The 17,232-nt window shown below is 46.2% G+C and overlaps 1 protein-coding gene across 4 annotated transcripts in view; it reads right to left on the bottom strand.

The window, feature by feature from the left end:
* Positions 1 to 17,232, bottom strand: part of EXOC6B (exocyst complex component 6B) — a 273,231-nt gene that overhangs the window by 101,494 nt on the left and 154,505 nt on the right. For all 4 annotated transcript variants that reach the window (XM_084286237.1, XM_084286238.1, XM_084286239.1 and 1 more), the window contains 9 exons: positions 15,861 to 15,944; positions 15,646 to 15,692; positions 14,350 to 14,470; positions 11,823 to 11,894; positions 11,392 to 11,489; positions 10,792 to 10,897; positions 9,507 to 9,616; positions 4,620 to 4,731; positions 735 to 869 (listed from right to left, as the gene is read on the bottom strand). In XM_084286237.1, the coding sequence (XP_084142363.1) occupies positions 735 to 869; positions 4,620 to 4,731; positions 9,507 to 9,616; positions 10,792 to 10,897; positions 11,392 to 11,489; positions 11,823 to 11,894; positions 14,350 to 14,470; positions 15,646 to 15,692; positions 15,861 to 15,944 (885 nt within the window). The remainder of the gene's footprint in view (positions 1 to 734; positions 870 to 4,619; positions 4,732 to 9,506; positions 9,617 to 10,791; positions 10,898 to 11,391; positions 11,490 to 11,822; positions 11,895 to 14,349; positions 14,471 to 15,645; positions 15,693 to 15,860; positions 15,945 to 17,232) is intronic.

The raw sequence follows: 17,232 nt of genomic DNA, 5'->3' as shown, positions 1-17,232 counted from the left end.
CCTGGGGTCGTGGGGCTTTCATCTCCTGCTGAGTTATCCCAAGGGCAAACCTCACCTAATCAATTCTCTACCACTGCTGGAGTCCTTGGCACTGATCCTGTCTCCTGCTCTCTGGGCACTGGGCACAATGCAGATGCCCCACAATGACCAGTTACAGTCTTAGGACTTCATGTGAAGTATCTGAGGAGGATCCTCTGGGGTTAGGATTTGAAGATTTAAAGACTGAGAAATTCCAGCACTTTCTTTCGGACCTGAACTTTAGCATTTCCACTCCTTTTAGTATTTAACAACACTAAAAGATGGAAAGAGGCAAAAATTTAATTTCTGAAGATCTATTCTCTCGGGTGAAAGGAGAGAGCTTGTGTTCATGGCCAGATGTATGCAACGCTGTACGGAGATCAAACAGCAAAACGAAGTTCATTAAAAAAAAAAAAAATCAGGCTTTTGTTTAAAAGCTGCTTAATCCTGCAGATAATAAGTGTTGCAGTCACAGCCTGTAAATTAGGGCTACAAAGGCTCCCGATCTCGACAGAAGCAAAGCGTAGAGCTGCTCTGAAGGACAAGCCCAAAAAGCTCGTCTGATGGCATACAGTTCCCAGGGTATGCCAAAATTACCTTTCAGCTCAGCTCAGCTCCTTCCGTCCACGCATCCACGCACCTGGTTTGAAAACAGATCCTCTGAACCCAAAAACCAACAGCAGCTCCCCAGAGGAGCCATTTACTGGCATTCTCACCTTAAAAGTCGTGGTCCCATAAAGTTTCGTAGTGTGGACAGTCTCTGGAAGTACGTTGGTGATATTGGTTATGAATTCCTCTAGGAACTTGCACGATTTTTCCAAATGGGTCGTGTTTATAATGATCTGTACAAGCTGCAAAGGTTAAAAAAAAGAGAAAAAGAAGTCTTCAGGAAAGGTGCTCCCGAAGCCAGGGAGGTGCCAGGCTGCTGGGTGCCAATTTCTAAGAACTTCTGGCATGAAAAGCTGACGCTGTGCAAACACACTAAGCTTTGCTCCACACTCAAAGGCTCTCCTCCTTTAACAACAGCAGAGACTTAAATAAAAGATAATTTTTTTTTTTTTTGAAAAAAAGCATTTCCCATGACAGCCACTCGTATCACAAAAGGTTTTTTTTTTTTTCATGACTTTCCTACATTCAGCTGTCAGTCAGCTCTGGTTTCAGCACAGCTCAAACGCAACAGGCTTACAAAGAGGTGCCATGCCAAATCACAGGTATCCCGTCTGCTCGTGAACCCTAACCAACCCGTGCCTTGAGTGACACCTACCAACATCACCCCAAGGCTTTCAACAAAGCCACCACAAGGTTTTGCTTCTCCAAGGGTGGTGTGGTGAACAGCAGATCCTGCCCTGGTACCTCCTTGGTTATCGCACCCACCATTATCTGCAATTTTCTTAATGCTGTCTTCTCAGCCGCCTTCCCGTGGCGCTGCTTTGGGGCTTTAAAGGCAACTGCAGAGCAAAAGACTCTGCCGAAGTCAATCAGCGTAAAGGTTTGTAATCCAGAGGAAAACAATCCCAGCTCCCACTCAAGGATCGCTGACTTGGAAGCCAAACACATCGCTAATTCCTTAAGCAGGTACCTTTTCTTCTGTGCAGACCGCCGTGAATATTTTCAAGGTGTAACATAAGCCGTAGCGAAACCCTTCCAAAAAACATCTAGCTCAGATATCGTGCCAAAACCCTGCTCTTGCAGACAGAGGAGGCATTACAATGCTCCGGATTGACATAATTTAATTGCCGGGGTATGGTGTGGTAGTCTGCAGTTACCTCTTCTAAAGAAATGATTTTGAAACACAAATCAGTTGTTTCTGAATGAGATGGAAATAGGCAGTGCCGTGCCAGGCGGAGCATTGTTTCTTTTCTTTTTGCCTCTTTGATCCTTTCATGCTGAAGCACCGACCTGAGTGTTGCGTACACACCAAGACTGCAGTAATGCTGCAGAGATTACAGCACCCAGCTCGCGCTGGTGCCAGGTGGCATAAGACGGGGCAATGGCCACAGACTGGGAGGCTCAGCTGGGATATTAGGAACAAAAAGAGTTGTTAAGAATTGCAGCAGAGTGCCCAAAGAAGCTGTGGGACCTACGTCTTGGAAAAATCAAGTCAGGTAGAGAAAGACAGAGCTGACGTGACCCAGGTTTGGCAATAACACAGCAGAAGGTCAGACTAGAGACCTCTGTAAGTCACTTCCAGCCAGTGCTTCTGTGATTTCAGCCAGCTTTTTCCTTTACAAAATCAAATTACAATCTTTCTGAAATCCTCCTGTTTTGCACTTGGTCCCTGGAAAGCATTACACACATAACTAGGAGGGCTTCTCATTTCTGAATTCCTTGGGTTAATTCTGTTCTTGATGTTTTGCCTTCTAAAAAGTCCTCATTTATTTGCTTTTCCTTATGTCAGCCCTTACGTCACAATCGTGATGTATTTTCCTATAGTTTCAACTTAATTAAATATTAAATATTTCCAACTGTGTGAAATTCCTCCTAACCCTCTTCTCTGGTCACCACCATTTATTGGTTCAGATCAGCCATCAGACTCGGAGGCCCTGCTTTGATCCTCTTCCACCGCTGGTTATGAGCTTTCCTGCTCCCACCCCAGTTCCTTCATGTTCCCATTTTCTCGTGAACTCGGAGGGGTAACACCTTCTTGCTTGAGTATTCAAATGAAAACCAGAAAAAACAGTATCGTCTTTCCCTGCCCTTTTGTTAAGGGGTGTCAAGGTCGTTGAAAACGCAGAGAAAAGGAAAATCTGCTGCTCAGCTGAAAGCTTGCTGCGCATTGAGACTGACATCTCCTGCAGCCGGAGCTCTGGTTTCTGCAATTCAGTTTTTTCATCTCTTGAGAGCAGTCCCTGGTGGTTAATTCAGGCTACCAGGTGGAGATGCTGCATCTCATTTCATGTAATTAGGAATTCACAGGTTGGGCAGTGGTCTTGGTGTCTTTAGCAGCGTGTGCCACTACACCCTGCTAGATCAATTCCTTCCCATTCCTAGTGCACGTTTATGAAAAATTAATTAAAGAGGTTAACAGACCATGATGGCTGGTACACGGGCTTGCAGTACCTTACCCATGGCTTGGAAGAAGAAACTGGAGCACCCAGGAACAGATAGTGTTGCTTAAAATTAAATCTGGGAAGTGATGGTTGTGCTAGGGACTTAAATATCTTTTGAAGTCACTTTTGACACCATGCCTATGCCTTCATACGATCTGTGACTCTCCAAATTGCCCTCTGCTTCCAGTGCTCCACGCAGCCACGTCTGTGTCTCATCTTGTCTAAATAGGGAAGGATTTGAGAAGCTCGGAGGAAAATCATAGCGTGCTTCCAGTTGGACAAACAAGTCAATGGTTATGCAAAGAAAAGAGGCAGGAGGGAATAAAAAGGCTCAAAGTATATTTTCTTTGATTAAATTAGAAACAAATATGGAAGGGACAACGCAGGGAGAAGGTTAGTTGTACCTTGGCAAGTGGTAGGGAAGAAGAAGGTGAAACTCTATAAGTATGAGGAGAGATTCAGAGATGAACACCAGAGTCATAGAATCACAGAATATCCCGGGTTGGAAGGGACCCATACGGATCATCGAGTCCAAATCCTATTTTCTCACAAAAACCCTCCTTGCCTCCGACACAGATGAAGAAGCCGCTCTCAGCCCAAAGCAAGGCATCACCTCCACGTACCGTACATGTCCACGCCATCCAAATTGGGCAAAAGCAGCTAAAAGGAATCACCCAGTTCACCCTCAATCCCACGGTGGCCACTGTTTGCAGCAGCAGCAAAAGGAGCATTTGGGGGATGGACAGTGCAAGGCACAGTGTCGCATTCCTCTTCATGGAGGGAGCCCCTGGACGAGCAGGACGAAGGAGGAATTTGCCCCCAGGGAGCAGAGAGATTCCAGAGATAAAGGTCTGAGGATGCACCCTGTGCAACTACAGATGGCCATAATGCACTGAACTCTCTGAAACTCCCCCATATGGGGTATTTATGGTGTCCAGAGAACGTTACCCGTTCCTACAGCACTGTTAATTAAAGATCTGCAGCTGTACTAATACCTGCTCGGTTCCCAACAGCACACAGAGGTCCCACTAAGGGATCCAACCTGGCCTGGGTACCGCACACCTTCCCAAACAGTTGTGACTTCCATGCCTTGAACTTTTCAGAAATCTGGCTTTGCGCACAGAAAAGTACCAATCTTGAAAAGAAAATACCAATACAGAGTTCATGCTGCATATATAGATGTGCTGGAACTGCCTCGAACATCTTTAGGTGGAGACCAGTCCCTATCCTCTCACAGCTCTGGCGTTAAAACCACCCCAAAACCCCCTGAAGTCCTCTTTCCTGCCACTTCAACCCAGATATATGTTACAAAAATCCCAAAGGGGGGCAATTCTAGTAACAGCAGAAAAAAGCTTCCTCCTTCCCTAAGTACAAAGTCTTTCTTGCTTTGCACAGCACTGCTGCCTAGCTTCTTTTTCATTCTCCAACCAAATATTTCACAGAAATGCTCCAAACCAGCACCTCTAAAAGGTGCTGGAGTGAGCTCCAAGGGACCAAACCCCACTCTTGTCCCCTGCCCTGGAAATTGGTGTGCTCGGCTCCGAGTCTTACCTCTGTCAGCCCTACGTTTTTCCTCTTGATGACGTTCTGTAAACAGTTGCTCAGCGTTCGGGTCAGCAGCAGATTCGTCGATTTTCTAATCATATCATCAACTTCCGTGGAGCTGGAAAGGAGAAATTAAAGAGGGATTTGCAAAATGCTTTATCACAAGGCAAAAAAAGAATCACGGAGACCTCACCACCTGGTCTGCTCTTTGACCCTTGGGTGGCTTTTGCCTGATCATCTGTACATCGCCCACGGGCACCGACATACTGATGCCAAAACATGCACAAAAAGACCTAAATTTCTGGTATTTTAGGATGTAAAGGCAGACTAAATTTAGGATTTAAAGGCAGGGATGGGGCAAACCTACATCCCTGCCCGGTCCAGGGGTGACACCAGGGGAAGAGTCACCCACGGTGTTAGCACGAGCACCTTCAGCCGAGCTGCTCCTCCTTGCACAAAGCTGAAATTTTCCAAATTCCGATCAAAACCCGCACCAGGGTGGGGAGAGAAATGAAACAACTTTGCTTGCCTTTTTTATTTATTTATTAATTTCTCAACTAAATCAGATTGTAACGTACTCGTGGCCTTTGCCAGGCAATTGCAACGGCAGGATTGCTCAATGCAGGGGTTTGCCTCGCTGCTTTTTGCTGCAGGGACGCCGCCTTGCCCCTCCAAACGGCAAGGTGCAACCTCTGCTTTTTGAAGGAGGGTTTGGAAGCCGGCCCCGACGCAGGCTCCTTTGATCTGTCGTTGGCCCTGCATTAGCCCTGACACAACGGGGCTTTATCTCTGGCAGCGCAGTGACAGGCAGCTGACGGCAAAGAAAATTTCCAACTGCAAAGGCTGAGAAACATTAATAACTTTCAGGCTCCCGGTAAATCAACCCCGTGACCTTTTGCTCCTTATCCTGTTCTACCTGACAAATGGGCCAGATTACAAAGCAGGGATCAAGAGGAGAAACAAAAGCAAACCTTCAGTTACCCCACCGCCAGCGCGGAGCTGGGGGCGTTGCCCCTGGGGGTGCCCCCGGAGCAGGGCACACGGCTCCAAAATCCTGCGTGTGTTTAATGTCAGACCAGGCACACTGAGCCCAGCCCAGGGCCAGCAGCACCCAAACCTTACTTATTTCCTTTTCTATTTTCTAGTTTCCTTACTATTTCCTTTTCTCTGTTTAAAAGGCTGCTTTTCCAAGCCCTGCTCCTGCTGCCCACTGTCCACTGTCAAAGCAGGAACAGCAGCTCGGTGGGATCCAGCTTCTGGATCCTAAACTCAATGTCACCAGCCCAAGTCTTAGCATGGGTCACTTCTGGATCATCACCAACAATCCCTGGGAGTTTATTTTGCTCCTGGTTAGCAGGGAAGAGCCTGTGGTGGTCAGGGATAGCCCACATCACATCCCCAATCCCAGGGCTCCTCTGTGATGCGAGGTCCGAGGTGATGCTTTGGGGTTTTTGAAAGGGTGGAGCAGGATGTGGGGGGAAGAGAAACCCAGATTGTCCCCGGTCCCTTCCACCAGACAACAGCACGATTAAATCTAGCAAGGATAATAAAACCTAACGCCGTGATGATCCACAGATGGTAAAAAGGCACGAGAGACTTAAAGGACGTGGCACAAGGGGACCTCGTGGCACTTGGTGCTGCCAGCACAGGGTGGGAACGAGCTGGAGAACAGCAAGGAGGTGTTGAGGGGGAACTTCAAAGCCCCCCAGCTCACAAGGGGCAAAAAAAATAAATCTGTACTGGGAAATCAGGGAACTGGGGACTCACAAAGCCTGTCCCTGAGGATTTGGGAAGCGCAGGAGGCTGCGATGGGCAGAGGCTGAAGGAGAAGCTGGTGGCAGGAGGCTGTGCTACCACTCCCAGGGGTGCAGAGCGCGGTGGCCAGTTGGTTTTTCTGGACGCTGCCTTACCAGGAGATGAAAAACGAGTGGTTTTGGGCATTGTCAGCCCTCACCTCTCTCTGGAGGCTTTGTTTCCATCCCTGACTTCACCCGCAGGAATCGGCAGCGACATCTCAGCCTGCAAGCCTCCAGGGCACAGACAAGCAGGGCTTAATAACACTACTTAGCACTTCCAAGCTGCATTTAGCTCTTCAAAGCACTTCTAACCGAGTTTTCTCTGCGCACAAGTACTGCTTCCCCAGGCTTCCTGCTATCGTTTTGTTAGTTGGCCACATCAGCTGGAAAATAAAGTCTGAATTGCAGTTTTATGCTGGGGGGAGCAGCCAGGCAATCCCTGCAGTTGGGTGCCAGCGGAGCAGAAAGATCTGACATCTCCCAGGAGGTCCCCACACACCAAGAAAAAAAAATCAGGAACGCTCCTTGGAAAACACCTGATCATATCCAGAGAGGGATTTGACCATGCACTGGAGCGTGCCCCTTGTTTCGAGAGAAAAGGTGCAATGAGGTGGCAACAAGAGCAGCCCCCGAGCCGAGGCGATGCTGGTATCCCCAAGAGGATAATTCTGGGTTCAACAGAAAAGCCAGATTTCTGTTCTCAATAAGCAAAAAGAAAGCAAACCCCCCAAACAAGCAATACTTATCACAGAGGCTGCTCGCTCTGAATATTTGCCCCATTTCATCCAGCACCATCCCAGCACAGCCAGCACAGATGCAGCGACACGAGCTGCTGAAGAGCCCACGTTCATCCCCCCTCTCCTAAAGTGGTATTCAAGCCTCTAATTGTATTATTAACAACTTTATTAGCTAAGTTATTCTCAGCACTTTCAGAACTGTACCCTAAGTGCTTTCGGGACTGCTGCTTTGTTCGGGAGAAAAACAATCAGAGTCCTGGTAGATTAGAGCTGACATCTCCCACTTCCAGCCGCTGGTTGCTGAAGATATCCCCAATCTTTAAAATGGGAAATTCCACTGGAAGCGGTGGAAGCCTTCCAGCAAGTGGATGCTTTTAAAGCCGTCTCCTCACTGGGCTCCAAGACGCGCTTTTTACCGACGGGAGAACTGTTGACAGGATAAAGGAGGTTTTCTTTCTCCTAATCAAATTAATAGAGCCAAACCAAAAGAATTCGCAACCCCCGTAAATGCGCGGTGAGCTCCAAATTGTCTTCAAATACTTCAAAAAGCAAAACAAGTCTCAGAAGCGTATCAGCATAAAGGAGAACGCTCCTGTCCAACAAACACAGGGAGCTGGTTTAAAATAATAATTAGAAAAAAACACGAGCTCCGTTTTTCTGCCATGGGCTCTGTTCTTCAGGAAAAGACCGCGGAGTAGTTAAGCAAACTGTCTGGGCTGGTGACAGCTGATGTCCCATATCCCATGGCAGTAGTCATGACCTTCAGGCCTCCCGTGACTGACGGGCTGACCCCAATCACTCCAGGGTGCAAGGTAAATGACAACCAAAGAAGAACAAGAAAGAGAAGAGAAAGAAAACTTGCTGCCGGCTTTGTAGCCAAGCTTCCTAATAAAACCTAATTCAAGCTGTCAGGGTGAAATGAAGAAAGTGTCAACAGGGGTTTTCAGAGAAATATTCCAAATGTTTGGCTAGAAAAGCCAAGAGCTCGGCTCCCCTCCCCCAGCCCCAAACCACTCCTCGAAAAGGGCTGGAAAATCCAATGTCGAAAGGAATTTTAATAACTTGTCCGGGGGGACCCCAGAGCAGGGCCCCAAGGGAACACTTTTCTGCCATTCCCTGACAAACCCAATCACCTCCGTAATGGTGAAGGGCACAAAAGTCACAAGGGAAGTGCCAACGGAGGGGCTCGGTGAAACCAGCAGCCGTGTGAAATTGGACCATTCTGGCGGCTTCAGAAACCGAGACATTTCATGGTGACCCACGGGTTAAGAGCCTTGGGAGGCACCGAAGAGAACAACCTGCCACCAGTGAAAGGCCGAAGCTGAAGGGGGGGAAAAAAAGTCCCGTGCTTCCACGCCAGCTAACAGCTGCCACATCCCGGAGAGGACGGAGAGAAAGCGGCTCTCAAAATTACCACCCCTCTCCCAAAGAAGAGATTGAAACCTCGAAGAGCCTTGTGTAGGCACCAAAATATCTGGTGAGTCCCTAAATTACAGCCCTAGCTTCACAATAGCACGGGTGCAGTATTTGTTGTCAGGCCATGAAGCTGCCCGGAGAGGCGAAACCCCACGCACAGCCTGGTGCAGCTCTACCAACAGTCAGAGGGGAGAAGGCTCTCGATATTCATTTATGTACTTCTACCAAGGTAAAAACATTACTGGGTGTAAAAAGAGAGCAGCAACTTGCAGTTCCTGGCTAATATAGCTGTCTTCCGCACACACAGAAGCAAAACCAGCATCTGGGAGCCTTGGGATGCAGAAAGGATGGTAAACAAAATATTTTTGAGGCTTAAAAAAAATCCACAAATATCTACAAATAATCTGATTTATCGATAATCTCCCGTGGGAAATAAGAACAATCACAACCCCCAAACCAGAAGCCAACATTCACTAACACAGAGGGCAAATGAAAACCTTGAGATTTGTCACCAACATGCTCCTTGAGGGACAGGCTGGGGAAGCCACGAGGCAGCTGCAGACACGGTGCCAGGCGCCGACCTGATCTTCCTTGGGACAACCAGATTCATCTGTTCAATATGAGTGACTCAGAAATGTCTCAGAGGGAAAGGCCCTCTCTTACTTTATTGACCTAGCATGAGGCTTTTTATTTATTTATTTATCTATTTATTTATCTGTTTATTTATCTATTTATTTATTTTAAGACTTTCCCAGCCCTTTGTACAAAAAAGATGCCACCGCGCTCCAAGGGGAGCAGCAGCCACCTCCAGCCTGGACAACGTATATCCAAGCAACTGAGTGGCATGGGTGGTTTAGGAAGAGAATTCATATTTTAACCATGCTGAGATCGTTCAGTGCCAACAACACTTCCATATCACAGCCGGTAGCACAATCGTCCCATACCTCAGGTGAAGGTCTTCTGAAAACTTCAGACAGGCGTAGATGAATTCCTTAATCTGATTGTAAACTTTAGGCACAAACTCAGAAAAGGGGAACTTCTTTGGAAATGGTTGCTGTAAAATACAGGAGAGAATTGAAGTCAAAGAGCAGATCTTTAAGAGGGAGAATCGCTCTCACAGCCAGCCCGGAGTGACGACTGCTTTCCAGCAACATGTTCCAAGCAGCCAAATTAATTCTAATATTTAGCTAAGTCCAGCAATGAAACAACAAGCCAGCATTTATTGTATATTATATAAACATTTCAGCCAAGTGAAAGACCAGATAATCACTTACAAATGGCACATGGGTGCATAAGGGATTTGGAGTCTGAAATGGGCTGGAAGGAGACTTGTAGCTAGAAGGGAGCAGGCAGCACAAAGCTCCTCTCATTCCCTTTCCCAACTCCCTTACTCGTATGACAAAACCCTGTCAGAGAACTCCTTTATTTCCCACCACGTGCAAGGCATTTTGCTTGGTCACCTCCCCAGGCACTGCCCAAGGTGAGCACTTGCTTACCACACCAAAAGCCCAGACGAAACAGATGTCCTCTCCCTTGAACCACATTTTTACGAGCCAGCTTTTACCCACAGCACAGACACGGCTGGGAGCTGCAGAGCCTAACAGTAAGAACCTGGATCCCATGACACAGTTTTAGGGAAGGACACAGACTTTCTGAAATCTAAACACTTGACTTGGATCGAAAGCCCTCCCAGTCATAATTAAGTTCGCCAGGCTCGCAGCTCGCTGGCTGCCAGATGTGGAGCACAAGGCCAAGCATGCTTTTAAGGGACACTGGCTAGGTCAAATTTGGCTACACTGTTGGGTTTTGCAAGCACGCACTTTTGCAAAAGCCAAGATATACCACCTTCTGTTTTCTGTTGGGCTGATGTCTTTTCTTTTTTAACTATTAGATTAAAACAACAACAAAAAAAAAAGGTCAATAGCATGGTTCATAAAATGGGACTAAAATACCAATGGAAGCAGATTTTTTGTCTCTCCCCCATCTACTGCAAGCGATGCCGAACTGCAATAGTACATTGTGATCTGAAAACAAAATTGATGAGGTATTCCTCCCCCATGCCAGAAGAAATGCAACACATGGAAAGTATATTTGTTCTTTTCTCTTTTTGTTTGTTTGGTTTTGTGGGTTTTTGACCTTTTAGTTTTCAGTTCTCCATGCCAGCAAACAAGGTGTGGGGTTTTAGTGCATCAGGAGACGTGCCATGCTGGTTTCCTCCTTTAAGTTTACCTTTTCAAGTTCTGCATCCTGGAATGGGAACTGTCCAACTATTTTCTTATACATCTCTTCATTTGTCACCGGGATGGGACTGTAGTTATCTGAATCAAGTATATTTCTGGAAAAGAAAAAAAGTTAGAAAGGCAGCTACAGAAACCCTTCCAGCAAACAGAAACATCATTGATCTCTTCACCACAAAAGCCAATGCTCTGTGAAGACAGACCAAGCACAATTTTTCAGATCTGCTAGTTATGAAGCTCTTCATAAATACATGCCAGTCTAAAATGTGACCCCAAAAAGTTGCAGCACATGCTTTTTGCATCCATTCACCTACTGACTGTCGAGTGGGCTCAGTAATGAAACTAAAACCTTACCTCTCTAAGATGTTAAACCTCTGGAGTGCATGGATTTACTGCACAAATCTTACTGCACGCGTGATCCCCACAACTGTAACGGGCTTTCCCTGGTCCAAGGAGAGCCCAGACTGAAGTCTACCACTGCCCAAAATTTAGGCATGAGCTTGCTAGTCTCTTTTTAAAGTAAGATTTTTATTTATTGCTTAAAACTACTTTGTAAGGTACATCTCACCAGTTTGCTTAAACTACTTCGTACCTGAAAACTCCTGTCCATTTCTTCAGCAGGGTTTCACTATACTGGTCTTGGATCTCCAGCAGCATGTCAAAGAGCTGGTTCACTGGGAAGCCATATCCCTGCAGTGGAGCAGAGGAAGAGAGCGACTACATCAGATAAGAACAAGTCACCAGCAGGGCGCTGAACAGCATTTTCTGCACTTAATAGGGAGCACGTGAGCAAATTCTCCCCCAGTACAACTGCAAACGTGCACAGTGAAGGCAGAAGGATTTAGGGGGTGATTTACTGAGGCGGTAGCACCAAGGGAGATTAAAGGCTTAGTTCCCTGACAAGCTGGGCTGTGCTCAGCACGGGTGCTCAGCACGGCAGCTGATTCTTGGTCCTTGCCTGCGGAGCAGACCAGCCCGTGGGCTGCCAGTGGGCGCTGAGATTGCCAGACCACAGCCACCTACCTGGAGTGTGTCTGCAAAGAGGACGATGAGGTTCTTCAAGTCTAACACCAGGCTCGGGTCCGAGCAATAGGACTGCAAATAAGGGGGAAATAAAAACACGTTTTTAACCACAGCACAAAAATATTGCCCTCAGTCCTCCTGAGTTATCGCTTGAGCGATAATACGTAGACACACCATTCACTCTTAGGATCAGCTGCTTTTATCATGCAGCCCATGCCTTAACGTCTTACAGGGCAGGGGAAGGCACGCTGATAAGGGTATCTCTCCTTGTAACGCACTGCTCTTGAGGCTCTCCATGATGAATAAGGATCTCGGTTGCTCTAGAGATACCTGAAGTGTTTCTAAGATTACCCAGGAGCTGCTGGGGAAGCGAGAGGAGATGAAGCAAATCAGCGCACTGTCATGCCAAGAAGACAGCAGCACCTCATGTAATATTTAGTGTGTTGTGTCTAACGGTAATGAAGCATTGCAGGGAGGCATCCCCAAGCCCCACGTGAAGGCTGCATTGCTAAGTGGAAAGTTCAGGCTGAGGAAAAACACGTTGCATGCCTATGTTTCAGCAACATTAACAGTCCGAGCTACAGCACAAGTATTTATTGCGGGTCAGGACACTGCTTGAAGCTCAAAAGACACCACTGCACCCCCCGCGACAGCCCTGAGCATCACCCCGGAGACACCTTACATCACCCACAAGTCGTACCCTATCTGCACACCAGCAGAAAACCTCACTGAAATATGCTGAAATATGCAAAGTTTCAGACAGACTCTGACCAAATATAGAATCAGTGATCATATGCTGGAAAAAGAAACTGAGATTTAAAGTTCACTGGAAACTCAAGGAGGAATGACTCCATTAATCAATGTGAAAGACTGGAAGAGACACATTTTCCATTCCACTGTCCAAAAAAGAAAGTCAGAAAGAAAGATAATGCCCTAAAGCTATCAGAAGTGATAAAAGATGTCCCAGTCTACAGCAAGGAAGAAAATCCAGGCACAAGTTTGGCGGAGTGGGAAGAAGTGGAACAGCCTCACCAGCTGACGGCCTTCCATCCAGTCTCAACAGCAACATGGGATGGACGGCACTGGTCTGTAGAGATGTCAGTGGTGACCACAAGGACAGCATTGAGAAATTGTGGCAAATTGTATGATTACTGGAAAAAAAAAATCTGGCGGCCACTTTGTGCTGTAAGTCTGGCATCACTTCAAACAACTGCTCATGGCAACGAAGCTGGTAAAACTGACAAACATAATGTTTGTGCTCGTTTTCCTCTCATGGCTATCACGCCAGCAGAAAATTCTTCTAAAAAATAAACTACACCTCTGTGCTCATCCCCTTCTGTAAGATGGAAGCCTTAGAGGAAGGAGGTGGCATTCCAGTTGCCCGAAGTGCTGTGCCATACAAAAACAGAGCTTCCTGGGAAGCCTCAGTGATTGCTCACCCCACAAACCCTGGGTCTGTAGCCCACAGCACTCCCACCTGCCCTGGTAAAGCCAAGGTCAAGGGCACGTAAATGTAGAACTCAGCGTGGTTTGAGGAAGCAGTACATTGTGCCTCCATGTAGAAATTTTAAGTTTATCTGGGCAGACAACAGCGACACTGTACTGCTCGGGTACCACGGGCATCCCATGCATGTTAGCTGCACGCCTGCAACACCACGACCCCGCAGCATCCTTTTGCTTTCAGATGGCGCTGCCGTCCCAGGAGCAACAATGGGATTTCGATGATTTAGTATTTTGTTTTTCCAGAGAAAATGTCCCAACAATTTGAAAAGAGACTTAGGGAAAGTCATTAACAGTTTTTCTTTTATGGCCAAACGCAATTTTTTCATCCCGTTAACCAATAGGGTGACTTTTCAGTAAGCTATGAAACAGCAAAACACTCAAGTGTTCCCAGCTGAAACACTGCAACATGATATCAGGTCATGCAAAACTGGAGGAGAACTGTACATTTTTTGCAGTTGGCTTTGTTTTTTGTTATTATTATTATTTTTTTAGGGTTTTTTTTCTTTGCTCAAGCAGAGAAATACCAAAGTGATAAGTAATTTTTCCAAATGTCTTTCAGTATTAAAGAATAAAAAAGCTAGTTAGTGTCTTTTCGAGCACAATGATTTATAGTTTGATAGGAATCCATTCACTGCCATTAATTTTAAAGGAATATCTAACAGGGTCATGGTTGAGCATGCCAAATACCGACACTTTTTTCCCCAGTATTCCAGGACAAACCAACTCCCTCTGCTGGTGCTTTGCAAAAGTGAGGAGCCGAGTAACGGAAAATACTGAACCACTGCTTTCTTATTTCCAGTCCCCCAAAATATTGCAAGCTTGGCAGAAGGAAAGTGCAGTGCATCAGGAGTCCAAAAAAGCCGAAGAAACCTTTTGGGGAAATAGCACTGTATCTTCCCTCTATTGTTTAAAAAAGAGTCATTGGCAAAGAGGCAAAACAAAGAAAACTACTGTAAAAGCCAGTATTTCCAGCATGTCAAGCCAAACTCAAGCAACAGCTGAACAATCTGGGGCTTTTACTTACTGAATGCGTCCTTAGCGCTGCAATGGTTTTTGATAACGCCATCTCCCACAGCTCATCAATATAGGCTCTATTTACCAAGCCCTGCGTTGTATGCAAGATGTGATCTTCAACTACAAAAAACCTAGCGGAGAGGAGAAAATGGCATTGTTATCAGAAGTTACAGGTTTCGAGACATAAGGGGAGATCTGCAAACACTGTATGTGAGGGACGTGCAGAATTTGCACATGCACAAATCTCCAGAGCAAGCTCAGATGTGCAGTATTTGTTCCAAATATAGACAACACTCAATATTTTCTTTGCCTATTTTTAACAACACGCTATTTTCTATGATGTTTCACTGCGTTATAGAAGTGAGCCAAAGTCTAGTTATTCCTGGTGCTGCATCTCTGTGTATACACAAAGGCAGAACTTCTCCACCCTGTTATTTGAACAAGAACCGCTGATTAAACTCTGCCCCAGCCAGCAGCAATCGCGTTACAATTGGTTAACTGCAGGGAAAACACCTTCACTGCAGGGAAAACACTCCCTCGCGCCCCGAGACACCGCGCGCTCCCAACCATTTAGAGGCAATCAGTTCACTCCAGTGCCCATTTATCAAACAGGCTGCTCAAAAAGCAGCAGCATGTTTCAGGGAGCGAGCGTCACAAAAAAACATATTAAACACTACTGCACAAAACCTCAGCTGTGTTTTTCATAGGGAAAACCCAGCCCAGGAACCTGAAGCTGCGTTAGGAGGTCGGCAGCACACACTGAGCTCACAAGGGTCACAATTACAAGCTGAAATGATTATCATCAGTCTTTCCTGAAAAAATTTCAACCTTGTACCCTTTTTTTTCTAGGTCAACGATCTTAGGTTGTCTCCACTGAGACCTCAGTTGGTTTTGGATGACTTGTGTCAAATTTGACTGCAATAAGTTCATAGGAACAGACGCAAAACAGTCACTTGAGAATCACCTCCTTTAGCACGAAAATAAGAAAATAATTATCAAATATTAAAGAATAATTAAGGCAGAGGGCCTATTCACCTCATTAGTGGGGCAAGTAGCTGCACATAGTCCACAGAGCCTATTTTCCCTCAAATTCCCAGAAATGTGCTTGCTGGTGCAAGAGCTGACAGGTTCCTCAGCACTCACACCAGCGACACAGCAAAGTTCACCAAGCTCTTTTCCTGGTTGGGCTCCCTTGAAGGGCTGTCAAAAAAAAATCAATATTTCCTCCTCTCTCTTTCTTTCTGGGCTACTCAACAACACAGCGCACACATATTTAGCAAGTGTGTGTATAAAAAAGGATACCTACCCTACAATTTGATTAAAATACTTCCTGTAGCCATCTAAAGTTTCATGCTGAAAAAAATAAAAAGAAAAAAGTGAGCAAAAATTAAAACAAAGAAGGACAGCAAAAAGGGAAACAAATAAGAGACCACCCACAAGGAACAATGTGCACAGAGACAACCCTCAGCTCCTTTATTAGGCAGAGCAGCCCTGACCACTGAAGGCAGGGGACGATCGTACCATGTTGGAAGGAGGCTGCAGGACCAATCTGGCTTGTTTTCTTCTCTGCTTCCTGTAGTAGTTCTCAAAGGTTTCTCGGGCACCCTGGAAAACAGAGCAGACGAATTCAATTAGGCAGCCTTCGCATTAATCGTTGAATTACACATAAAACACACCGCATCAAAGATGCGAATCACACTTTCCTCCTGCATACCTGTGTAACATTTTCCTGCTAAATGATCCACATACCTGACGAAGAAGAATTTTACAGTAAACACTGAGTGAAAAAAACAAGTGTCCAGGTACCTGAGTATCTGGTGAGCATTTCTGGATCCATTTTCCAGTATCACTGGGCATATTTCGCATATGGTGCCAGTATCAGTTGGTGCCAATATCAACCCACTTCTTTACCAAACCATAACACGGACAAACATCAGATTTACTTAACCATGGGGACAGTGAAACAACCAGATTTCTACTGCAGAAAATATAAAGAGGGGACAAACAATGCCAGAAGGAGTGGCAAATATTCTGGCCCTGGCTCCCAGGTGCAGAATGATGCAAAGCCCCACACGTCAGAGAATTTAACAGAAACATACTTGTGTGGGTAGTATCAATTTTATTAGAGCAGTCAGCATCTGAAGAAAAAAGTAAATGTTTTTTTGAGCTCTTCCTCTCCCATTTTTACCGTGCCTCACCCCGCATGGGGTCCGAGGCTCCAGATGAGAGCCGGTTACTCCCAAAACCCGAACACCCAAGCTCCCCTCCACGAGCACTGCCCACCTACACCCAGCAGGGCAGAGGGGGCCCGGCCTCGTGGCTGGTGGTTGAAGCTGTTCCTTTGTAGGTGGTTTGGTTTTACCAACCCGAGCTGCATCTGAGCATCCCCGCCCAGGCACGGCAAAGCAACCGAGAGGATCCTCAAATGCCATCTACCTGCTGAACCGTTCAGACGTCCGCCTACCGCCCAGGTCCCCTAGGCTATGTAAAACCTCGCTGTTTTATCCCTGCCTGTTCCTCCCTCCCCCACGCCCACCCTGTTTTATGTCTGAAATTGGATTATAAACACTTCAGAGAAGGGACAAAGCCTTGCTTTGAACTGGTAGGAGCCAAAATCTCATTTGGAATTCACAAAACAAACAAAACACAACAACAAATATCACCTGCCCGAGAAAGGCCCCAGACATCAACCTCTTCTACCAAGAAAATAAATAAATAAATAAGAAAATCCCATGCCAACTGAACGATTCTCCAGCTCCTCTGTCATTATACAACCAGGCTGCCTTAAAAAGCCCTCAGCTAAAGGGGACTTTGAAAATTTCTGCTATTAGCCTTTGCAGGGTTTTAGCCCAACTTGCTCCTTTTCTTCCACAGTTCAGAGCTTGAGGCATAA

Source organism: Netta rufina, assembly GCF_964035555.1.
Source record: "Netta rufina genome assembly, chromosome: 4".
In the NCBI taxonomy this organism is placed as follows: domain Eukaryota; kingdom Metazoa; phylum Chordata; class Aves; order Anseriformes; family Anatidae; genus Netta; species Netta rufina.
Note: the sequence above shows the minus strand (reverse complement) of the source record. Positions and strands in the feature narration are given on the sequence as shown.